The sequence below is a fragment of the Pongo abelii genome, chromosome 6 (assembly GCF_028885655.2).
Source record: "Pongo abelii isolate AG06213 chromosome 6, NHGRI_mPonAbe1-v2.0_pri, whole genome shotgun sequence".
Lineage (NCBI taxonomy): Eukaryota > Metazoa > Chordata > Mammalia > Primates > Hominidae > Pongo > Pongo abelii.
The window spans coordinates 137,172,989-137,198,802 of NC_071991.2; the positions used below are offsets into that span (position 1 = coordinate 137,172,989).

Below are 25,814 nucleotides of genomic sequence, written 5' to 3' on the forward strand. Positions count from 1 at the left end.
CCTCCTGGGTTCAAGCAATTCTCCTGCCTCAGCCTCCCAAGTAGCTGGGATTACAGGCACCCACCACCACGCCCAACTAATTTTTTTTTTTTTGTATTTTTAGTAGATATGGGGTTTCACCATGTTGGCCAGGTTGGTCTCGAACTCCTGATCCACCCGCCTCGGCCTCCCAAAGTGCTGGGATTACAGGTGTGAGCCACTGTGCCTAGCCAAGTCTTCCCGTTCTAGCTGAAGAAAACATAGGCATGTCAGAAGTATGAACTGCCACTAAAAAAAAAAAGGAGAAGAAAAAATTCCATCTTGAATCAGACCCATGGTCTAGTGAGTCTATGCTTCTTTCACTTCCCCCACCCTGGAAAGTCGAGGACAGGGATTAAGATTTTGTCATTTCGACAAACCCAGAACCTGCCACAGGGCCTGACACATAGCAGGTCCCGCATAAATGTTTGCTGAATGAATGCATTAAAGATAGGCCCTCGTCTGTCAAGTGGTGGAACACGTGAGTTCACATGGGTGAAGGGTGCAGGGCGGTGCACAGCACAAAGTCAACATGGCCTAAGTCACAGTGATCACCGTGACCCTCAAGCATCTGGGTTTCTTTTAGAGGAAAAATAAAGATCTTCCTATACTCTAGGCTTTGCTTTTCTTTTTTCCCCCAAAAGGGAATTGCCATATGAAATGGAACTCTTGCGAGTTTGGGCCTTTCAAGTTCACATCCCATCAGTGGTTATATAAAGTCTGCTGCCATTATTCTGAAGCCCGTCTTTGATACCAACCCGAAGTCCTTGAATTGTCATCAATAAGACTACCAGAAAGCGCGGGCGAATTACATGTTCAGAGAACAATAAGAAATGCTCACATATCACACCCTCTTGATCATCACTACTTTGCTCCATACAAACCTCAAAGGTGGTTCCCCAAGACTGGTCTCTCTGGGAGGAAGGGAGAGAGAGAGAGATGAAAAATATAAAACATAAAATACAAAGAATCTGAGCTCCTGTAACTTACAGAAAGCACCAAATTGTCTTTTGTAGGAAAATGATGTTTAATGCACGGTGAGGCAGACCCTGGCTTGTGGTGGGCGAGGAGCCTCCCCTTGGAGGAGGCCCTTGGTGAACCACCTCTGGGTGCTCCCTTGCCCAGCCTGCTGCCTTGTTTAGGAATGGATCTTGGTTAACGGCAAAGGTTATCTTTCATACTTGGGGATACTTTCCAAGAGGCACAGCTTCAGCCCCTGAAACTCTGCCCCAGCAGTTTATTTCCACATTTTTCAAGTAGCACAGAAAGTGCCACTATAGAAGAGAAATTCTCCACCTGAAACCAGCAGAAGCTCAATGCAAATAAAGAATCTGGAAAGGTCACAGAGGGGGTAAAAAGAAGGTTCTTTCTTCCATGGCTATAGGGGGTTTATTGTTGCTGGTGCCCAAACTGAAAAGGGAATCGCAGGAGATTAATAATTGAAATGTTGCTATTATTGGTTTTCTAAACTATTTGTGGGTTATTCTTTCCCTGGAGTCATCATGCCTGTAAGCATCTCAGAAGATAGAGGGATTTAACACACACTGAGAAGATGCCTACTACAGCCAGGGACTTTACGTGCACTAGTTTCTAATGGAGTTCCTGCACAGTCCAATAAAGCCCAAAGTCATATCACTAGATTCAAACTCAGGTTTCTCTGATTCAAGTATCATAGCACATTGTCTGAAATCAAGGATAAAATTAAGGCACCTTACTCACTACTCAAATGTGGCGAGAAGAAAAGCAATATTTATACTTACTCATTTTTAAAGTATAAAACCTAAACACAGGAACAGATATTTTAGGGCATATATCATCAAACTCTGCTAACCCAAGATGATTCAGAATCTCATTTCTTGGTAGACAGCTTGGTAGATAGGCATCTTCAGGTCCATCTGATGATGAAATGCAGCAGACAGTTTTTGGAAGTCTGTGAAGTGTTCCTTTACATAAGCCAATAGTAATCAACACAGCATATCTCAGGGAGAGGAAAACATAAATAACTTGGAATTTAGGCTCCTCTCATTCAGAACCCACAATAGAGACCTTGGTGGTTGGCCTTTGCACTAGATATTGAAAAGCCTTGCCAAGCAAGTTGATGGAAATACAATCATAAGGCAAATGTTTAACCTTCTAAAGAAAATAAACCTTTTTATAAGAAGTTCAGTTCCAAACCACCAAAAACTAACATGCTATTTATAAACCTATCCTTCAAGCAAGCCCTGGAAGACTGATTCTCTTTGCCACCCATTAATTGGTATTATCAAATACCCCTTGTTTCAAAAACAGCATTTCTGTCTAAATCTCTGGTGGTTCAGAACGCTCCATTAATGCATCTGGGCCTTCACCTGGTATTCCAACTTGGTGCAGCAACACCCCATTGAAACAATTCCCCCTCGTGTCGTTATACTTTTCCTGAGAAGAATCATGCACACTCTTTAGGAGCTCAAAACCCACGAGGAATCCCTCTTCTTATAGAAATCTACAGGAAAAGCTCTGCTCGTTTAGCATGCACACAGGCAGTCCATGTGCTCTGACTGAGATAGGGGAAAAATCAGGTTTCCTGAACCCAGCGGATGTCACCACGGCGGGAGAAAGGAGGTCATCAGAGTCTTGGTACACTCATCACAGTGAGTGAATGCGGGTCCTAGCAACCTAATCCTTGATTCTAGAAGTCACCTGTCTGTTTTAGAGCATGTTCAACAATCTCTTTCAAAAACACCCAGGCCTGGGCTTTTGGCAGACTGATGTGGGCTAGTTGAGGTGGGATGGGGAGAAAGATTAGAAAAATAATTATAAAGATGCACAGAGAAACATCCGGAATAAAAGGGTGCACAGCGCAGGAACAATGAAGAGGGCACATGGACAAGATGGAGGGAAACCGAGAGCTGAAAGAGGCCACCACGGAGGTCACCTGAGACAGGGAAGGAAGGCTGGCAAATAAAAACAGTTCATGAGACTTTTCAGATCCATGATTATTCTTAAACCGTAACACCCTACACACCTGCAGTTCTTTATCTGGTGTAAGGAACTGGAAGAGCGATGTAGCAGGAACTGGGAGAGCCAAGTCTCAGCCTCGGGGGCATGGCCTACATTCCATATGGATTTAGAATGAAAGGAGCAGGAGGAGAACAGTGCAGTTCCTAAGATGGCTTTCCACAAAGTTGACAAAATACACCCCAACTCACATACCCGGTCCCTAGTAACAGGGAAACCAGCCGTTTACTATAGTTCTGAATTCAATGCCAAGTTCCTTCTCTCAACTCACCGGGAGTGTCCAGCAGAGGGAGTCTCAAGGAGGTACTTAATAAAGAGAAAATTGTTTCATTTTAACACTCTAGACAGTGGGAGCATTGACTGTAGCCCCCTCCTGTAGACGCAGATGAACAATGAACGCCCGACATGGGTTCTCCCGCATGTTCACATGTCCACCGGCATGTTCTATTCTGCGTGGTGGAGTGATCAGAAATTTCGTTTTGTTTTGTCGAATGGTTAAATGGACCTTGTGTTCCTCAGAATCAAAGAGGAAAGCCCCTGGAATAACATCTCTCTGTTGCCTTCTAAACAGCCCCTTTGTTTCTAAGAGAGTCTGAAAAAAAATATTTACAGTCTATAGGTTATTTACAGCCTTGTTATCCAGGGCCTGACTGGTAACTTTATTCCGGCCAGAAACCTAATTCATTTGGAGCTCTGAAACTAATAACAGATTTTCTTTTCAGATAAGTTTTTTTTTTTTTTTAATCAGCCTCTTATAACAGAGATAAAACTATTAATGCCTTCCCTGTTTCACTGGCCACAACTGTTCTCCGGATTTACAGGAGGATTACATTCCCCCCTCGTGCCCTCCTCTGTGCCACACAAACCCTGTCCCCTCTCATTTGCGATTTCATCCACAGAATATCTGAACAAAACCGAAAGAAAGCCAGGGGGACCCACGCTAAAAGTATGTGAAGGCTGCGATTTCAATGATTTCATGAGACAAACATTTACACGATGAAACGACTGAAAAATCAGACACACTTGGGTTTAAAATTTCTCCTACTACAAGCACACAAAAACACATGGAAGTGTAAAAACTTAGTTGATTCTAGGTTGCTTTCTGGCTGGAAGCTGACAGAACGGACTGAAGAGAAACGAAAGACAGTGTGCGAGGCAGATCTACTGACTGCTTCTCTGCCTTGCGTTCTTTTCTTTCTTGCTAAAGGCAGTCAAATGGGAAAAAAATACCCCAACGCCAGGTGAAGGTGCACAACACAGGTCGACCCAGACCGAGCCAGAAAAACGTCTCCGCCGCTCCCCCGGCTGGAAAACCCAAAGTCCACGTCCCCTTCCACACGCTAATGCGGGGAGATTTTCGCCTATTTCATTGTTCTGCCTGGCTCTGACATGGACTTTTCATCTCTCTCCTCTCTCCCCACCTAGCCCCGTGCATTCCGATTCCACAGCCCCCCCAAAATCGGAGGCTCGCGGAGAATAAAGGAGCGTGGGGTGGGCGCGGAAAGAAATGGGAAGGGGCGCGGGGCGGAGAGCGAAGTGGAAAGGAGGTGCTCCGAAAGGTAATGTGGGGGGGGCGGTGGAAGCTGAGCCGCATCACCTTCATTTATCGCAAATAAATAAAAAGCACAGTCACCGGTCCGCCTTCCCCGGCGTCCCTGCCCTCCCCGGGCAGCCGCCCACCCTCGCACACGCCCCCTCCCCTCCGGCGCCCCCGGCCCCTCTCCCCGCCCTGGAAGCAGGACCCCGCCGGCGCCGGGTCCCGGTCATCTTCCGGCGAGGGAGGGGGTCGCGGCCCCCTCGGGCCCCGGGTGGGGGCTGGGGCGGGCGCCGGGGGCTGCGGGCGCGGGGCCGCGGGCAGAACAAAGCTGCGGGGGCCGCGGAGGGCGGCGGGCGCGGGGTCGGCGGGGCCGGGCGCCCCTTACCTTCGTACACGGGGGCCATCCGGGCCGGGGTGTCCGCGGTTCATGGCAACGGGGACGGGAAAGCGGCGCGCGAGCTCGGCCCCCCCAGCCTCAGTCGGAATCTGCCATCTTGAGCCTGTGTCTCCGCTCTCGGCGCAGCCGAGGCCGCCCGCGCCCGCATCACCGCCTCCCGTGGCCGGCGCCGGGGGAGGGGGCCGGGCGCGCCGCCGCCGCCGCCGCCGCCGCCGCCGCCGCTGCCGCCCGGGCCCGGCGCGGGGGGCTCGGGGCTCGGGGCTCGGGGCGGCCGGGCGGGCGGAGCGGCCGAGGCCGAGGCGCCGAGCGGCCGCGGCCCCCGAGCGGGTCCGCGGAGGGGCGGGAGCCGGGGGCAGCGCGCGGCCAGGGCCGGCGGGGCTCAGCTCAGCATGGCTGGGCGCGGGGGCTCCGCAAAAGTTGCTGGCGGAGGGGGGCGGCGGGCGGGGGCGGGGCGCGGGGCCGGGAGAGCCACAGGGAGTCCGCGCGCAATCGAGCGCCGATGGCACGGATGCGAGGCGGGGAAGGCCGAGCCGAAGGGCAGAGCCGCGCCGGCGGCCGGAGGGGACCGCGCCGGGAGGGGCTGCAGCGCGGCGCGGGGGGACTGGGCGAGGGGCGGGCGCCGGGTAGTGGGTGAGAGGGCCGGCCTGGACCCGGCGGGCGCACGGCTCCGAGCCCAGCGCAGCCGAGCCGGTCTGCAGAGGGTCCCCCAGAACTTTGTGTGTGTGTGTGTGTGTGTGTGTGTGTGTGTGTGTGTGTGTGTGTGTGTGTGTGTACGCGCGCGCGCGTGTGTGTGCCCAGGTGCGAGGGTGCGCGCGTGTGCTGGCGGGGAGGGAACCGACCCGAAAGAGAGCCCCAGGCTGGCAAAGTGGCTCGCCCATCTCACAGCCCGTTGGCGCTCGCGGAGGTAGGAGTGGAATGAATGAATGAAGGAGTGGGCGCGCGCCGTGCTCCCGAGGAGGGCGGGCGAGTGGAGGAGCTTCGGAAAGCCACACGAGGTCAGAGGCACCGAAGCCCTGCCGTGCACTCCGCGGAAATGCAGCCCCCGGGGTGGTCGCTGGGTTCCTGCCGGAGTCTGGCTTCCGCGCCACCCTGGTCTTCTCCTCGCGTCTACGCTGTCCCGAGGGTCCCCACTCCATCACTTGAATGGGAGCTCACAACTGTCTGGGTCCTCGCTTTTCTCAGCGCTCTCTCCTATCAGGGCTTCCGCTAAACACTCTCCAAACTCTCCCCAGCCCGAAGCCTCTCCAGGTTTGCTTCTCCAGCTGCTTCCCGGATGCTTGGGATAGGGTGCCCTGCCATCCCCTCCAACTTAGGAAGACTTGTTGAGTCTCCTCTTAGGCACTGTTTTTAAAACTGTGCGTCGTGACACAGTAATAGATCATAAAATAAATGCAGCGGAAGGCAACCAGCTTTCAAAAAGAATGAAATGGAATCCAATAGAAAATATTAGAGTCCATTGCCCTTAGTAAGGGCAACTATTGTTTCATAAACCTTTTGTTTCGATTATAGGTACTGGACAAGTGTACTGGACCATGATGTCAATTTTATTTCCGACTGTGAATCGTGGGTTTAAAAAAGTTGAAAAGCTATCTGTGTAAAATAATGATCTCTAACACTGTATAACTTTCTTAAAAACAACCTCGTGATGTTCTCACTACTTCTTATCCTTTCCGGTCTCCATCCTCCATTCCCATCCTCCATTCCCCCCCAAAAAAGGGCAAGCCCTTTCACACTTTTTTAGTGGCACATCACGACCCCTTCCTCTGTGTGATCTTGTACTCTGCGGTCTTCCTTGCTCCCATAATCAATGCTACGCTTCCTACTCCTTCTCTTAACCTAATGCCATTCACATTTGCAGAATTCTAGACTACTGTTGCTAAAAGGGACCTCAGAGGTCATCTGGGCCAGCCCTGCCCTTTTAGAGTTGAAGAAATGGAGTCCAGAGAAGTAAAATCTGTTGCCCAGTGTCACACAGTATTGAAGCTTAGGAATAGGTCTCGTGGCTCCCACTCTAGTGTTCTTTGCTCCACACCGGTCATTTATCTCTTTCCCTTCTATCCTCCCTGCAATCTTTAACTTTAGTCTTGGCCCAGGTCATCCTAAATACTGCCATCTTCATAATACGTGGTTCTGGCCATGCCATGCTCCTGGCTAACATCCTCTAAGGACTCAACCTCTGCAGGTGGGGCTGAGTTTTCTAGTGCCTTGGCTTTTCATCAAGGCAGGCAAGTCCTGACTTAGCTTTCTAAGGACATGGGTTCAGCAAGTCACTGCTTCTCTAGCCAAACTGGTTTACTTGTAGCCCACTGCCAGCTTCACCCATCTCTGTCGTTGTGCCTTTGCCCAAGCTGTCACTTTCCCACCCACTTTCCCAGAGGGGTGCCTTCTCCATCTTCTCTCTTTAACCAGATTCTACCTGTGGCTGGCTCACCTCCTCCACAAAACAGCCTGAGATAGCATGGGAGTAAGTCAGACCTAGGTTCAAATCCTAGCTCTTCCACTTAACTATGTGATCTTGGTCAAATTGCTTAACTTCTCTGAGCCTCAGTGTCTGTATTTTGATTATGAGAAGGAGAACAATAGTAATGTTCTCCTTTTGCATCTGTAAATCTCTATCATAGCCTTCACCACACAGGTATGTAACTCCCTGTTACATACATACCCTACATGCATGTCTCTCTGCCCCTTTCTAGTGCTGGCCATTAGAACTTGCTGCCATAATGGCAGTGTAGCTACTTATGTCTGTGGAGCACATGAAATGTGGCTAGTATGACTGAGAAACTGAATTTTTAATTTTAATAGCCATGGGTGGTTAGTGGCTACCATTTTGGACAAGGCATCTCTAGACCGTAACCTCAGTAAGGACAGAAACCATGTTTTTCTTGCTTTGGATTGTATGTCCAGTAACTGTGCATTGCCTAACGCATGGTGAGTACTGTACACATATTTGTTGAATGGATGAGAGGGGCAATTTGATGCATGCTCCCTTGTGTCCAGCACAACACTAAAAACTTGATAAAAGGCATTTCATATAGTCCTCATCACAGCCTCTAAGGCTGGGTTAGATTAGAGAGAGAGTTTTGTATAGAGGGCAGACACATAGTAGGGGTTCAATAAAAGTTATTGTTATTCTAACTCCTCCCTCTGACCAGCCCCACTGACTTTTGTCTCATCTTCCCTTAGGCTCACAGAACATTTCCTGCCTATTGCTCACACTCTGTTGTCCACAGCATACCTGCACCCTAGATGGCTGACTCTTGTCTTCTGTATAGGTTCCCTGTGCTCAAAACTGGATTGGCAGCATCTTGGAGCAAGGCCCTGCTTTATAGGACTGCCCCTGAATTCAGCACTGACCAGTGTTCAGTAACTGCCTCTAAGTCCATCCCAGCTGCTGTCTAGCAGTGAGTGATTCTAGGCAGTCTTAAAATGAATATCACTTGTGTCAACCGAAAACATTTACAGGTAGTCTCCTCCCCGTAAGAAGGGAACCATCTTGGGCAAGGAAATAGAGTCCCATGAAAGGGGAACAAGATGGAGCCATACAGATAGAGGCCCACCTTCTCTTCAGACCACCATGACTGAATCTGTATCCATGAGATGCAAAACATGCATTCAATTGAGCTAGCGAAGTTGGTATGATATAACGGAAAAATATTCTTGAAATGAGCTTAGATTTTCTTTCATGAATTGGCAGACTGAGTATACTAATTGTCTCCTTTCCTTCCGGTGACTGCAGTCAAGTGGCAGCAAGGTATAAACCTAACAGTGAAATGTCACTGAAGGAGAGCATGGGAGCTGGGAGGAGAGAGGATCTGCAACAGAATCTGGGGAGTACCAGTATTTGAGACATGGGAAGAGGAAAAAGAGCTCCCCATGGACAAGAGGGCAGAGAAGTTGGAGGACAGCCAGCACAGGGGGATTCCTCAACATCCCAGCGAGGTTAACAGTGCTACATGCTATTGAGAGGCCCACATCAGATGAAAGCAGCAAAGCAGCTGGGTGCTGTGGCTCACGCCTGTAATCCCAGCACTTTGGGAGGCCAAGGCAGGCAGATCACCTGAAGAGTTCGAGACCAGCCTGGCCAACATGATGAAACTCCGTCTCTACTAAAAACACAAAAAATTAGCCGGATGTGGTGGTGGGCGCCTGCAATCCCAGCTACTTGGGAGGCTGAGATAGGAGAATCGCTTGAACCCAGGAGGTGGAGGTTGCAGTGAGCCGAGTTAGTGCCATTGCACTCTAGCCTGGGCAACAAGAGCTAAATTCCATCTCAAAAAAAAAAAAAAAAAAAAAAGAGGCAGAAAGGCATCAATTGGATTTAGCAACAAGAGTTGCATTAGTGACTTTGGTGAAACTAGTTTGGAGGGAAATACAGGTTTCTTAAATTCCACCTGAATATATGTCCTGTTTTATGGGTGGAGATGGTAGAAGGATGGGGAGGGCTAAGGAGGTACCAGAAAAGAGCACCAGAGATTGCTCCAAGCAGAGAGGGCATTGCCAGTCATGGGCCTGAGACAATGAGAGGGGTCTGGGAGCTGTCCCATTTGGCTAGAGATAGTGTGCATTGTATTTTATTTATTTAATAAGCACATTAGCAGTCAGTGTTCTAAGGAGTTTAATCAATCATTTAAAAAATCACTTTTTTTTTTAACAGTACATGGAACTCTAGGTTGCCAAAATACCATTTAACTTCAGGGTGCATTGAAGAACAATAATAAAGGCAAGAAAACTGGAAAGGATTTAGTAACCATTTATACCAGTGATCTCTCCTTAATTTGCCTTTCTACAAAATGGTGCAAGTCACATCTTTCTCAGGAGTTGGTAGAGTGAACATGGGGGAGGTTTGACCTCATTTCAAGTTCATTTTGCTTACAGGACATGGAATGAAAGGTCTTTTTTTTTTTTTCATGTATGCCTATAGTTGTGAAACTGCACAACATCACGATATCTTCAAGGCCACAGGATAGAGATAACCCTCTTTTTGGTGTATGCATTTAGGTGTGTATGTCTCTGTTTCTCTCAGGGTATTCTTAGCATGATGTCTGGGTGGCTTGTATCTTATTCTCATTTGGTGTATGTTGCTCTTATTTTCCTGACAGCTCTTTATTTTCCATGTCTGAGCCTGTGGTCTATCTCTCGAGGCTGTGCCTGAGGGAGGTAGGTCACTATCTCAAGTTCTGTCTTTTGATATCACACCTCTCTTTTGGTCTCTTGCTCTATCTCTATTTTCCTCTCTTTCTGACTGTGTGTCTAATTTTCTTTTTCTCTGTATCTCTCTATCTTTTCCACACGTTCTTTATTTCTTCTTCCTCTCTTTTTCTTTTAATTCTGTTTCTTAACAAGTCATAATAGAGACCTATTTTTGTTTGGATTATTCTTAAGAAATTACCTTGTCTTTCTGCTTTAAACCTTTGATCGGTTTCAATGATGCAATTTGTAACAGAGTAGTGTTTAATAACAAAACTCTTTAACTGAAAGCTTCAGTAACAAGACATTACACTCACAGAGAATTTAAAAGAGTAGACATTTCATTCAAATGAGGAATAACAGAGCCGTGGCTTTAAGGGCAAAGGGGAGAGTGAGGCTTGGCAGGGTGAAGGGAATCTGACTGTGGAAATGGCAGTCTTGGAGAAATTACACTGGCAAAATCAGGGGAATAGGGAAACATCATTCATTTTCTGCTTCTGCTCTTAGAAGAAAAATGATCAGACACCTGAACAGGGGTGCAGGAAAAGCAAAGCGATGCCATAAGAGCATTCAGCAGAAAGGAAATACGGCAAAAAAAAAAAAAAAAAAAAAAATGCAATCAGCCTATCAGCCTATGAATGAAAAGAAGCTGTAATGTAGATGCACACAAGGTAGGGCAATTTTGTTGGAGGTTGCGGGAATGGCAGATTAGGATGGATTTGCACATGAGAAGCAGGTCAGAGAAGTAACCCAACCCTGCAGAGAAATTTCTGTGATTATGGGAGGTAGGTAATAGCTTGGTTTCCCTGACCTGCAGTCCAGGCTGAAATTGGACAGACTAGGTAGAAATGGTGCAGAAAGAAGCTTGAGGTGGAGGCAGAAATAAAGGTAGACTGAGGAGAGCTCTTTTAAAAGCCTGCAGGTCCTGTTAAGCCTACCTCAGCCATGAATCAGTGGACCTGTGCATTTCTGTACAGTGTGAAGTTTCAATTCTAAGGTTTCCTCCCACTGACATGAAAGAGCTTGCTCCTATGTGGCAACCCCTAGAGGGGCTTGACTGTCAGGGCAGAGGGCAGTTAGGACTGACTCTTTGCTTTGAGGTTGCCAGGGCTTCTTAGATGCCAAATCGCATGCTCTTTCTCAGCCCCTCCCCTGCTTGATCTCTAAGGAAACATGAGTTAGTTTGACACTGTTAATCACCTCACTCTTCTTGAATCACTCCCCTCCCTTCACATCCTTCACATGCTTATTTAGTTTTTTGTTTTTTGTCTTTTTCCCAGTATTCCTAGTCCTTCCTCCCTTCACATGCTTGTTTCGGTTTTTGTTTTTGTTTTCAATACTCCTAGCCTGCCTTCCTGCCTGACTGCCTTCCTTCCTTCCTTCCTTCCCCCTTCCCTCCCTCCCTCCCTCCCTCCTTTCTTTCTTTCTTTCTTTCTTTCTTTCTTTCTTTCTTTCTTTCTTTCTTTCTTCCTTCCTTTCTTTCTTTCTTTCTTTCTTTCTGTTTTTCTTTTGTTCTTTCTCTCTCTCTTCCTTCCTTCCTTTCTTTCTTCCTTTCTTTCTTTTTTTCCTGAGAAAATCAATTCTTCAAATGTTCAGCTACAGCTTACTATGTGCTAGATTCTGCAGCAGGACCTGGGAGTATAAAAGGGAATAAGCCGTAGCCCTGGCTTTCAAGGAGCTCAAGTTCAAAGAAAAACCACCAAGCAAGGAGCATGATACAATATAATGAGTGCAGCAGTAAAAAGGATGCACATGGTCAAAAGATAGTACAGAGGGACAAATGGCAAGGAGTGTGTTTGGGGTGGGGGAGGTGGCACGTCTGTGCCCGGCACTGTGAGTTCTGGCAGGTGACAGTAAATAGGACAGAAAGGTATGAATGTCCAGGATATGTAAGAAATTATAATATTGCTAAACATGCAAAGCAAGGCCGAGACAGTGGTCAAGAATGACGCTGGAGATTGTATGCCAAGCTGAAGAACTTGTACTTTATTCTGAATGCAACAGGTGTGGGGAAAAATGAATTCAATTTTGAACATGTTGAGTCTAAAGTACCTATGAGATATTCAGATAGGGATGCTCAGTTGCCAGGTGGGTGTACAGGACTGGAGCTCAGCCAAGGGTTTTTAATAGGAGATAGAGATTGTTTTGAGTCATCAGTAAGTATATAATGGGTGGCTGATCCATAGAAGGAGGTGAGATCACACAGGGAGAGGTTACATGGCAGCATTTCTCAAAGTGTGGTCCCTGGGCTGCCTGCATTGAAGGGGCTTTCTAAGGATTCAGACTCCTCAGGCAGAACCCAAAACCCGCTGACTCAGGAATCTCTGGGGGTGGCACCCGGAAATCTGCATTTTGAATTTACTCCCTAGGGGATACATTTACACAAAGCAGTTCCATAACTACAGGTGTGGAGGGAGAGGCTAAGAGGCTAAAGGAGGGAACTAAGAAGAGAGAGACCTGATCATTTAGGGGCCATGTCCTTCTCCCTTCACCCTGTTTCTTGATGGACTGGATCTAAGCTCTCTTCTGTTCCCTTTCTGCTTGTTCTCTTGGCAAGCTCATCTCTAGATCTCTGAGGCTGGTATTTGAATTGACATAGTCTCCTTGGCTTTTGTCCCACATTTCCACCTGCTTTCCAGACACCTCTACCAAATGGAACTCATCTCCTCCCAAACCTGCTTCTGGTAAACAATAACCACCTCCTAGTCCTTCAGCTCCAGCCACTGCTGGTCAACTGCCAGGACTCATTGTTTCGTTGTTGTTGTTGTTGTTGTTTGTGTGATAGCTTTTCACATTCTTCCATTCCTCTTCATTTCTACTGCCAGTACCTGATTCAGCCTATCTCTACCTCCTCCTTGGACTGCTGTGCTATTTTTTTTTTAACAAGTGTCCCTGACTCCAGTCTCTCCCTCTTCTTTAATTCACATAACTGATTGTTGACAACATTGTCTTCCTGCACACTGCATACCATTGCTCAGAGATGTTCAGAGTCACCATATTACTGCACAATAACCTTCATCACCTTAACCTGACACCTAAATCCCATCATGATCTGCCCAAAATTCCCTTCCCAATCTCGTTTCCCACTCTTGCGTCTCATGCATCCTAAGCAATAGCTGCACATCTTTGTCTTTGTACATGCCAGCCTGTCTGCCCAGAGTGTCCTGAACTCCACGTCTTCCCCATCCTTTAAGACCCAGTTCACATGCTATTTCCTTCATGAAGCCTTTCCTATTCCCCAGCCCACATCCCCAGAGGTAATTTATCCTTTATTCTCCCCAAAGCATATTTTAGGTCTGTTTCTGCTGCATTCATTTTTTTCCTATCTAGTATTAAAGGTTTTTTGTTTTGTTTTGTTTTAATGTCTCACATTTCCCTCTATGGGAGCAATGAAAGAGGGACTGACCATCAGGAAAATTAGGTCCATAACTTTTAACTTGATGATGATAAGGGAAATGAGTTCATTTCTCTACACCTCAGTTTTCTCATCTATAGAGTGAGATAATAATGTCTACCTCATCAGTAGAAATTATTCATGTGAAGGAAGGGGAAGATAAACTATACAAGGCAACAAAACACCGTAGTGTCAGATATGAAGGAGACACTTAATAAATCTGTATTGAATCCATGAGAAAGGATATACTTCTAGACAGCTTTGAACAGTTCTGGGAATATAATAATTAAGTGACAGAATTCAAGGAAGAATTTAGTTTTGGGATTACCTGTTTTTTAGTGAAAAGTTTCACAGATAGACCTTTTACTTCCAACAACTTCAAAGCTTAATTTTATTTTTTAAGCCTAGGGTTCTTTTTCCTTTCTTTCTTTCTTTCTTTCTTTCTTTTTTTTTTTTTTTCATATAATCCTGAAGATTTTCACTCTATGTGGAAGACACATGTGGTTGCCTGCTGCCTATCTCTGGTGCCTTCTTCCTCAGTTGTAGAACTCTGATTTTATTTAGGCAGTAATGTACCTGCCCAAGAAAGTAAATTATGATTGGTCTAAATCAGTCGCAGCAAATCAGTCACATTTCCAGTGGTGGTCATGTGGCCCAATGAGATAAAAGGTAAAACTTGGAGACTTCTGAGAAAGCGTCTCCTTTCTCATAAAGGTGTGTTCCATGGGAAGAGGTGGTCCATTTCCTTTCCCTCTTCTTCAGCCATATCCTAGTAGGATGGGATGCTTTAGGTGGGATCAATTAGAATGACATCTTGCAAGTAAGGAAGTAAACTGGCCTTGGAACCACTGACCTCCAGCCTTACTGAGAGGAGAGCTGTCTTTATGAAGACACCTTTAGCAAGGATCCCATTACCTACAGCTAATAGCATCTTAGTTATTTTAAGGAAGAATTTAGTTTTGTGATTTCCTTATGTGTTTTATCACAGTCTGTGTATAGATCTTTTAAAAATAATTCAACAGCTTCAAAGTGTAAGTTAAGAAAAAAACAAAGAATCTTTTGTCATAGAATTCTGAGGATTTTCGTTTGTATGTATGAGATGAATTTGAATTTTTAAAGAGTTTCTTTTGGAATATGGCAATATCTTCAGCTTGCATTCCACTTGCCCTAGGTGGTACACTTCATCAACTTTCAGAAGCTGCTGATTTGTTTTGCTTATCTTTTCTTTAGGAGACATATACTGCCTGGACTGCCTGGCTGATGTGAGCTAGTTTGTCTGGTTGAGTTGGATGTTTAAATAGAAGGCAGAACAACAACAGGTAAGATTTTTAAAAATATCCTTGAATTTCTTTGGGCTCTATTGACATTATTACATTCATTACAAACTTCTGGATATTAAGTCCTGTGTTTAATAGACAGAGAGGGGAAGATGGTGGGCAGCTGGGAGAGTGGTGACTAACAAGATGGCACCACCGGGTTCCTGAGTCTGAGGGTTGGGTAAAGCCAGGGCAATGACTGGGATGGCCAAGGAGAGCAAGCTGTAGAAACTCAGGTCCAAAGGGCATTAGGCATGAAACCTAACCTGATCACCCTATTTAATATTGCAACTTGCCCCTCTACCCACGCTGTCCTCTACTGCACCCTATTTTCCCTTACCTGGTGTTCTTAACCTTTTTTCTTTTTCCCCTGGATTTCTTCTGCAGTCTGGTGAAGCCTGGGATTGCCCTCTCAGAATAATGTTTTTAAATGTATTGAATAAAAACACATAAGACTACAAAAGAAGCTAATTATATTGAGATACAGTTACTAAATGTGTATTTCTTTATTGATACAATTTTGAGAAACAGTTACTAAATGTGTTTCTTTATTGATACGTTAAATAACAAGATTTAACCACAGATCGGATAGCTACAAAGTAGTGATGAATGTAAACAACAGTTCAAGAAATCTGCAACAATTGTCAATCTGGTACAAAATATCTGTGATTTCAATTGGTAACAAAGTTATAGGTATTGCTGTGGCTTCTGAGGTTGGTAGCCTACAGTCAGGTTTGAAGGTTTAAGATTAATGAAAATAAATGTGCCATTTTCCCCCTATCCAAGTTCACAGATCCCCTGAATTCTATCCATGAAGCTGCTCTAAGTCTGGAACTCCAGGATAAGAATCTCTGCTCTTATCTTATTCTGCTATATCTGCATAGTATTTATTCTCTTCTAACATCATTTATTATTTACTTATTTTTAAAGTTCATTTTTATGGTCTCATTCTTTCTATTAGAATGTAAGTTTCACAAAGTCATTGTCTGTTTTGTTCACTGATATATTCCAAGTGTCTAGAACAGTGCCTGGCACTTACTTGAGGCTCAATAAATACTTGTTACATGAGTAAGTCCAGAATGCACCAGCATCTGAGTCTAGACAGAGGAGCCAGGCCCATGGTCCTTCTGAATGTGGGGCACCATGCAGCTGCACCCATCAAACCGCCCACCAGCCAATTCTCTTGTACTTTGGAGGGAGCCAGACTGCTATGTGGAGGTGGACTTGGAGACACTGAGTTCTGCCCATGGCACCATTGGGATTGGATGTGTGGAGGAGAAGAGGAAAGGCTTAGGGCTGGGAATGAAAAATGGACATGGCACATGGAATGGCCGTGCCCTAGGGATGGCCTGCCCCAGACTGGGGCCAGGTGTTAGACAACAGTTAATACAAAATATGCTTAGACAGATCGGGCCTGGACTGGGGAGGGCCTTTAGTGCCCAGCAGAAGTATTTACAGCTATTTCCAAAAGCAATGGAGAAGCACTGAATATTTTTGAGTAGGAGGCCAAGTTGGTAGAATGAAAGAAGGGCTGGAAATAAGGGCTATAAGATTTTGAGTGTAAAGTGCCCACCTTATAAATCGTTAGCAAAAGCAGAATATAACCCTTTCTCCAATTCTGTATGGGTGACACCCACCAATCTGGTAAATGGAGGTCCTTAGTGTGATGGGGTGTCATTCTTACTTTGTTTAGCACCCCCACCAGACATACATATTCACTTTTTGCCTTTTTCATAATAATTTGAGAAGTTGTAGAAAATGCTTATACCTTTAATATGTTTAATCTCTCTCTCTCTCTCTCTCTCTCTCTCTCTCTCTCTCTCTCTCTCCACAGGGTCTTGCTCTGTTGCCCAGGCTGGAGTGCAGTTGCAGTGGCATAATCACAATTCATTGCCGCCTCAACCTCCCAGGCTCAATCAGTCCTCCTGCCTCAGCCCCCCAAGTAGCTGGGACTACAGGCATGCACCACCATGGCTGGCTAAGTTTTAAAACTTTTTTGTAGAGACATGGTCTCTCTGTGTTGCCCAGGCTGGTCTAGGACTCCTGGGCCCAAGCAATCCTCCCACCTCAGTCTCCCAAAGTGCTGAGATTACAGGTGCGAACTATCTCACCTGGCCTTTAATCTTTTTATTAGTGAAATATCTGACCCAACGGCTAGGATCTGATGTTCTTTTTAGTATGGCCTCAAATCACTGTATCCTGTAAGCATTTTTTTTTTTTTTTTTTTGAGTTGGAGTCTCTGTTGCCCAGGCTGGAGTGCAATGGCACAATCTCAGCTCACTGCAACTTCTGCCTCCTGGGTTCAAGTGATTCTCCTGCCTCAGCCTCCCGAGTAGCTGGGACCACATGTGCCTGCCACCACACCTGGCTAATTTTTGCATTTTTACTAGAGATGGGGTTTTGCCATGTTGGCCAGGCTGGTCTTCAACTCCTGGCCTCAAGTGTTCTTTCCCTGCCTCGGCCTCCCAAAGTGCTGGGATTATAGGCGTGAGCCACTGCACCCGGCCTAAACATATTTTCTTCTAGAGTGTTTTTAGGTCTGCACATGGAGTCCTAGGTCATGCCGTCACCAACTCACACTGAGCCCTAACTATGGAATCTGAGCAACATCATTAGTTAGGCCCAAGGACAAAATACCAAGTCATCTGTTTCCATGTTCCGTTATTTCCTCTTTTCCATACATTATACATAGAACAGTTTCCCTTTATCACACATACCTGTGACCATGTGGCAATCATTCTATCTCAAACTGCTGCAGCACAATCTGAGGCTTACTAAATATTTGCCTCAGCCATAAAGCTGATAGAGCATTAGTTTAAAATGCAAGTGGGGACCATGAGGATCTCTTGGGTTTCATGTTGAAACATTCAAACTGCTCTTCCTACTATGGCTATTACTACTAAATGCATTATATGATTTTTGAAAACTAGAACAATCCAAGTCTGGCGAATTTTTTAAAATTCCCATTTCTTTCACTTTCCCAACAGTTGTCTATTCACCCTTTATTCTACCTTTAAAGCAAGAAAAACTGAAATAATTATTTAGAAAGTTTTTTCATTTCTGTCAAAACAACAAAACCTATATCGTTTCAGTGATTAGTCAAGGACAGTTGACAAAAGGAGAGTGGTCAAAAAGAAAAATGGCTCCTTAAACTCTTAGAGAAAAGAAATCAAGCTTGCATTGTGATCAAACTAAATGAATGTACATAGTAATAAGCAAAAAGTGGAATGGCAGACCATGTTTTTCTTGCACCTATGAATTCATTCTGATGGATAAGATAGATGGCTTAGGACTCCATATTACATTTGTATGAATTAATAGATATTAGGGGAATGTGTAATAAGTGACTGCAGGATTGACTGATACAGGTTTTGGATTTTTATTTTTATTTTTCTGAGACAGGGTCTCACTCTGTCACCCAAGCTGGAGTGCAGTGGCACGATCTTGGTTCACTGCAACCTCTGCCTCCCAGGCTTAAGCAATCCTGCCACCTCAGCCTCCCGAGTAGCTGGGACTACAGGCACCCACCACCAGCTAATTTTTGTATGTTTTTGTAGAGATGGGGTTTCACCATGTTGTCCGTGCTGGTCTCAAACTCCTGAGCCCAAGCCATCCTCCTGACTTGGCCTCCCAAAGCGCTGGGATTACAGACATGAACCACTGTGCCTGGGCTTAGGTTTTGGATCTTATATCTGATTATCCACAAAAAAGAACCCAGAAACACTAACATAGTGGAAGCCATTGCCTCAGTTAGGTAACACAAGTTGCAGTGACAGATAAATGCTAACAGTAGCCTAACACAATGAAAGTTTATTTCTCATTCTGACAACAGTCAGCATAGGGGTTTAACGAGTGGCCTTCCACATGGTAATTCAGGGACTAGGCTTCCCCTACCTGTGAGTGGGAGCCTCAGAGGCCTTCGCTTCCAGCTGGCAGATAGAAGGAGAGAATGGAGGATACCCCCACGGGAGATTTTTACAGGACAGGCCTAGGTGTGGAGTGCTGGTTCCCTTTACACTCTATGGGCCACAACTCAGTGACATGGCTACCTCTAACCACAGGCAGGCTGGGAAATGATCACATATGATGCAGCTACTAAAAATAATGTCTGAGTTATACCCATTGGCCAAGGGGAAGTGTCCGTGATATATTCGTGAGAGGAGTAAGTTTCAGAGTATGTTGTGTTGTGTAATATTTATAAAAAGAAATGTGAAAATCCCTAACTATACTGCATGTCTTTGCATAATCCTAGTGAAAGGTGCAGGCGGCTGTATACCCCAGACCCTGCACATCTATTATCACAGAGTTGGGTATGGAGGCAGTGGCAGAGACATGAAATTATTAACTTTTTCTTTACATATCTTTGGAATGGTTTTTTTTTCTTCATTTCTTGCAGTGATCTCGTACTTACTTTGGAATTAAATTTTTAGGTATAATTTTAAAGTATGGATGGTAGTTTTTGTGAAATTTAGAAAAAAGAAGTGAAGAAGAATGTGTTTGTGCATCTCCACACTGTAATATTTTTTTCCTGTGGGAAGATATTTTTTGAAGTGGAGCAGAGCTTGTGTGTGTTCCAGGGTATGCTATATCCCATGGAAAGCACACCTTAAGACTGATTCCATGTTTAGCAAATTATCTCCACATTAAAACTTTAATTTATCAGTTTCGTGCATATCATATCATGCACATAAGTGCCCTGAACCTGAATATTCCTGTCCTAAAAGGATATACTTCTCATTCTAAATTAATATATTGATATTCTGATTTGGGAAAGATAAAGCCAGTCTGGGGTTTTGTACGAATAGATCAGCTCATCAGATCCTGATCACTCTTGAGTAAACTGGTAAAATAGAGTTACCAAAACCACAAGGCTAAGACCTGGACTCCTGGCTTTACAGAGATTCATCCAATATCCACCCCTTCCGAGGAGAGCCAGCCAGCTTCACCCATGGTCAGCTTGGTGGTTTGTTTACTGGCCTGCATTATCACCTACCTACTTGTCTTTATTCTCTCTGCAGGTCCCAGAGGTTTGCCTTTTAAGTCAAATTATTCTGTGGAACTTCACCCAGCATCTAGATACAGTTTATTGACAATGAAAACAAAACAAACAGATATAGAACACAGTGATGGGAATACAGGTGGTTATTCTTGAGGGACTGAATGAAGCACAGTTGGACAAATAGCCAGTCCTCTTTATCTGCAGGGATGTGGGCAGGGACAGGAATCAGACTCCCTGTCTGTTTTACTCATAGGAGACTGAGTTTGCTCTTCATTGGGTCCTAGACTTCCAAGTCAACCCTACTACAAAGGATGAATGAGGGAGGAAAGAAGGGTATACTTTCACCCGTGTCCTCCAAAAGAGATATCCTGGAAAATGCACTTTTAAAGTCATAAGTATCATTTGAGGCCCAGGTAAGAGAACATCAATAGGAAACAAAGCAAGATGGTAAAGGAAAAGAAGAGCAATAAGAATGCTTGGTGCGAAGAAGGGTCATGTGGCTGTTTGTCTGCAGCCTGACTGATTCATGGCTAAATAGACAAAATGTTCAGACCAGGTCACCAGTTTTTAGATATGTAATTGAATGGTTATCTACTATGGGAATGGCATAAACTAAAAATATTACAAAACATATCTCTAGAAATCCTGTGTCATTAATACAATTTAAAAAGTATTTATTGGGCCAGGTGCAGTGGGTCACACCTGTAATCCCAGCACTTTGGGGAAGGCTGTGGTGGGCAGAGCACTTGAGGTCAGGAGTTCAAGACCAGCCTGGCCAACATAGTGAAACCCTGTCTCTACTAAAAGTACAAAAAAATTTAGCTGGACATGGTGGCGCACTCTTTTTGTCCCAGCTACTGAAGAGGCCAAGCCAGAAGAATCACTTGAAGCTGGGAGGTGGAGGTTGCAGTGAGCCAAGATCCACCACTGCACTCTAGCCTGGATGACTGAGTGAGACTCCATTAAAAAAAAAAAAGTATTTATTGAACACCTACTCTGTGCCAAACACCGTTTTAGTGAGTGGCAAACAACAGTGAACACCTTTGTACTAAAAGGCAACACAGAGACCCAGAAAAAACAAACAAGGGAGTGTAGTTTGTGATGCTGGGGCCAAATGAAAGACTCTTGTTATAAATTTGATGGACTTTTAGGGGATGGGAAGATCACAGTCTGCTGAAATAGTCAAAGAAAGCTTACATTTTGAGCCAGGCATTTAGGGATGGATTTGATTTAGAAAAGCAGAGAGGAAAAGGAAACATATTTCATATGAGATGGAATAGCATAATAATGAGAACATTTACAAAGTGCTTTACAGTTTGTAGAGCATTTTCTCATTCATGATTCAGAGTGAAAATAAGCCAAGCTTTTCAGAGCCAAGTGTTGAGACCAATCTGACTTAGTAGAAAGTAATCATTCCTTCTTACCTCTCTCTCCTGTCTTCTCTTTCCTCATCAGGGTTCATGGTTTCATACTGACTTTTTAATCCAAAGCCCTTTTATGGGGGATTTCTTCTACAAAGAAGTGGCAAAGAGAATGAGAAGGCTGCATTTCTTAAAGAAAATGCATCTTAATGCTTGTATGGGTGTGTGTATGGTGCACGTGCATGTATGTGTGTCTGCTAACAGTTGGCACAAGACACTTGCAATTTTTTTTTTTTTTGGTCTGCTTATTTGAGATGGAGCCTCACTCTGTTGCCCAGGCTGGAGTGCAGTGGCATGATCTCGGCTCACTGCAACCTCTGCCTCCCGGGTTTAAGCAATTCTCCTACCTCAACTCCCAAGTAGCTAGGATTACAGGCATGCACCACCATGCTGGCTAATTTTTGTATTTTCAGTAGAGATGAGGTTTCACCATGTTGGCCAGGCTGGTCTCAAACTCCTGACCTCAAGCGATCCACCCACCTTGGCCTCCCAAAGTGCTGGTATTACAGGCATCAGCCACCACACCCGGCCAACACTTTCTATATGGGATGAACAAGATATTTTGTGCTTTATAATCCCAGTGTAGATATCTTCTGGACTTTGAAGAACTTCCCTTTTCTAGCCAATCTTCTGTCTTCTCCCTTTCTTAACTCAAAGTAGACCTGTTCCTCCTCGCTGTTTCACCGCCCCGCCTCCCTTTCACACCTCTCCTGGTGCTGTCCGCTCCTCTGCCTACCTAACCAGGCCCTAGTACCACCCTTCTGTTTTCAGGCCAAGCCCTACCTCCCTCATGAGCTCTTCTCCAGTTACAAATGCAACTGATGATCATTTGCACCCCTCTTCATCTCGGCAGTAGTTCTTAATTTCGTGGGGGACATACTATATCACCTTAAGAATGTGATGAATGCCTTGGACCCTGGACACATATACACAAAAAATATGAGTCTGATCTCAGGGGATCATGTTCCCCTGAAAACATTGCTTTTCTAGATCACATTTGTTTAGAACGAACCGTATACTTCAATGTCTTAAAATATACTTTTATATCATTTTGCCTAATATATATCTTCATAATTAGACTAACCTTGAGGAGAAAGCTGTTGTAGAATTTTTTGGCATCCTCATAGAACTTGGTTAAATGTAGAGCACATAGCGGTATTTAATGGAAAATGAATGAATAAACCAACTAGGGTTCATCTATGCAATGGCATAGCATTCAGTGATAAAAGTAAGCTATCAAGCCACAGAAAGACATGGAGGGGCCTTAAATGCATACTGCACTGTGAAACAAGCCAATCCAAAAAGGCTGCATACTGTATGATTCCAACTATGGTATTCTGGCATAGGCAAGACTATGGAGACATGAAGAAGACAGTGGTTTCCCAGGATCTGGGGGAGACAGAGGAGATGAACACGTGGAGCACAGATGATTTTCAGGCCAGTGAAACTATCCTGTCTGGTACTGCAATGGTGGATGCATGTCATTAAATTTGTCAAAACTCATAGAATGCATAACACAAAGAGTGAACCTTGATGTAAACTATGGTCCTGAGTTAATGATAACGTATCAATATTGGCTCATTGATTGTCATAAATGTACCACATTAATGTAAGATGTTAATGACAGAGGAAACTGGAAGGAGGGCCAGGGTTATACGGAAATGCTGTTTTCTGCTCATTTTTCTGAAAATGTATAACAGCTCTTAAAAAATAAAGTCTATTAATCTAAAAAAAGAAGAGTAGTTTCCGATTTTGGCTGCAGCCTCTAATGACCATTGAGATAAAGAAGAGGCAATGCCTTAATACAATGCATGTATTTTAACTTTTTGAAAATTGTATCCATCATTGTTAAGCTCAGTTAAACTTGCTGCTTGACATGTCGACACAATGTCCATTTTTAAATGAACTAACAGAATTGGTAAGATATGCTCTCATGATAGAGACTCAGCCAATTCTAATGTCAATGAAAGGCTCCACATTTAATGTACACGTTTCAACATGAAGAAAATCCATTAAAATATAATTAATGAGTTTTACACATAAATAGAAAGAAGGCCTACCTAGACCTCGCTGCCATTAAGAGTTCTTTCTTCTTTGTCTGTTTTTGTATTTTTCACAGAAGCTTTGAGGAAGAGCCATAACTACCTGGAGCAGAATGATAATTTGGAGCCACAGAAAATCATTTTAGGGAGCAGTGGGTCCAGATTCAGTGTTGTGTGTTCAACTCGGAAAGAACACACTTGTGTGGCTGACCGGGTTACTTCTCCCCTGTGCCTCTGCTTGCATTGGTCATTCTTGGGTCAGGCAGGGGTTTGGCCACAGTGTTAGACATTGGCCCTGCATTGATCCTCACATAGTAACATCTTGTTTGGTTATTAAAGTGGCTGAATTGTTGCAATGAAGCATTGCAAAGTCTTGTTATTCCATCCATCTTCACAAAGACTATAAACTAACTTCACCGTGTAGTGACTCAGCTGGTTGGCTAGAAAGTACCTTGTAAGATGGCCTATTCTGCCAACATTTCCTATCCCAAACAAATCTCCCAACTCTCACCAACTCTTTACATTCCTGTGTCATCTTTAGAGTGAGGGGCTGGGAGTGGGATGGAGGAAAACGTAGAAGAATGAAGTAAAGGGTCAGTGCACAGGCAGTAAGTACTGCTGATCACTGTAATGTCCACTCACAGCTGAGATACGGTGTTCAAACTTCCCCCAAAAAAGCCACGCTGCCCTCACAGTGACTCCTTGGACCCCAGCCATGGATCTGGCCACAGCATTCATTTGATTCCATGCTTTACCTCCTTGAATAATTGTAAAAATTATGTTTTCCAAATAGAACAAAGAGATGCTTCGTGAAATTCTTCTCCTTGGAACACTCATGATATGCATTCAAAGTGCTTAGCCTGGGGGTTGCCATTGTGTACACACAATAAATCCTAGTGTATCAAGAATTCAGGCAGTCATGAAGCTCAAATGACAAGAATTTTTATTTTTATTTTTTTTAACAGACAGAAGTCAGGGAGGGCAGTCATTGCTTAGACAGTGAGATTCAAGCAAGTGCTGTTCTAAATCTCTGAGCTCTGTAGGAGAGAAGGTGGATGAAGCAGGCAGCTTGAAGAAGGAGACACGCCAGCCAGAAGGAAAAGAAAGAAGCCAGTGAAGCAGGAAGAGAAGAAAACACAAAAGGGTAGGAAGATGAGAAATGGATGCCAAGGAGAGGGAGAAAGAGATTGTCAGCAAGGGAGGCGAACCGGGGAGAAAACAGGGAGATTCCCGCATGGGTGGAGCCAAGTTTCCACTGTGCTGTGAGCAGGGGAAGCCAGGTGTATTGTTCCTGAAACTACATTATTAACAGCCTAACATATGGCTCACAAGGTACATGTGGAAGCGAGAGCAGGAAACAAAATGCAAGTCAGCTGGGCTAACACTGAAAAATAGTGATCTGTGTGAGTTTTGAGAAGTGTGAGAATAGAGACCTTCTATGCAGGAGATCAGCATCTTTGTCTGTTTCCTACACCGAGGCTCAAAGAGAACATTTGCTCCCAAACCATGGTAGTTCTGTTTCAGATAAAGTTGTCTCATACCAATCATAATTCATTTTCCTGATGGTGACCCTGAAGCACAAGAACCCAAGGAAGCTTCAGAATTTTCAAAGAAAAGTGAATTGTGTAGAGTGGTGTGACTAGCAAACGCAGTTTGAATTTTAAGTGTGTATTCTAATTTTTTAGAAGATTCTGATTCCATGTGTGAAAGATTGAGTTACCCTCAATTATCTAGGATGTGGCCCATTTGCCAGCCAGCCTGGACCTCAGATCTTAGTTCCAGTTCTGTAACTTCAGTTGCCTGCCAGACATTTCCATCTGGGAGCCTTGTCGTCACTCTGAAACATTCTCAGAACCAGCCTCCTTCTCCACCTGCCCTCAGACATTAGCACCATTCCTCTCCCATTGTCACCTTTGATTGTCTCTTCTTTACTTCCATACACTGCTTTTTTTTCTTTTTTTTTTGACAGTCTCACTCTGCCACCCAGAGTATAGTGGTGCAACCCCTGGTCACTGCAGCTTCCACTTCCCGGGCTCAAGCAGTCCTCTCACCTTAGCCTCCTGAGAAGCTGAGACCACAGTTGCACGCCACCAAGCCCAGCTAAATTTTTATTTATTTATTTATTTATTTATTTATTTATTTATTTATTTTTTTGAGACGAAGTCTTGCTCTGTTCCCCAGGCTGGAGTGCAGTGGCACAATCTCGTCTAACTGCAAACTCTGCTTCCCAGGTTCAAGCAATTCTCCTGCCTCAGCCTCCCAAGTAGCTGGGACTATAGGCGCACGCTGCCATGCTGGCTAATTTTTTGTATTCTAGTAGAGACGGGGTTTCAGTGTGTTGCCCCAATTGGCCTTGAACTTCTGAGCTCAAGCAATCTGCCTGCCTCGGCCTCCCAAGTGCTAGGACTACACCACGCCTGGCCTAATTTTTTAATTTTTTTGTAGAGAGGGGGTTTTGTCATGTTGCTCAGGCTAGTCTTGAACTCCTGAGCTCAAAAGATACACC

General features: G+C 44.7%; 1 protein-coding gene and 1 long non-coding RNA gene across 5 annotated transcripts in view; one reads left to right on the forward strand and one right to left on the reverse strand.

Annotated features, from left to right (window-relative positions):
• HIPK2 (homeodomain interacting protein kinase 2) overlaps nucleotides 1-5,139 on the reverse strand; it is a 233,639-nt gene extending 228,500 nt beyond the window's left edge. For 3 of the 4 annotated variants that reach the window (XM_024249427.3, XM_024249423.3, XM_024249422.3), the window contains exon 1: nucleotides 4,938-5,139. In XM_024249427.3, coding sequence (XP_024105195.1) covers nucleotides 4,938-4,956 — 19 coding nt within the window. In that variant the 5' untranslated portion in view covers nucleotides 4,957-5,139. The remainder of the gene's footprint in view (nucleotides 1-4,937) is intronic. The other variant, XM_024249426.3, reaches the window with a different exon arrangement.
• On the forward strand, nucleotides 87-23,643 carry LOC129060685 (uncharacterized). Its single transcript, XR_008527602.2, has 3 exons — nucleotides 87-4,574; nucleotides 14,761-14,849; nucleotides 22,613-23,643. It is a non-coding gene; the product is annotated as an uncharacterized LOC129060685 (long non-coding RNA).
• Nucleotides 23,644-25,814: the final 2,171 nt, after the last annotated feature.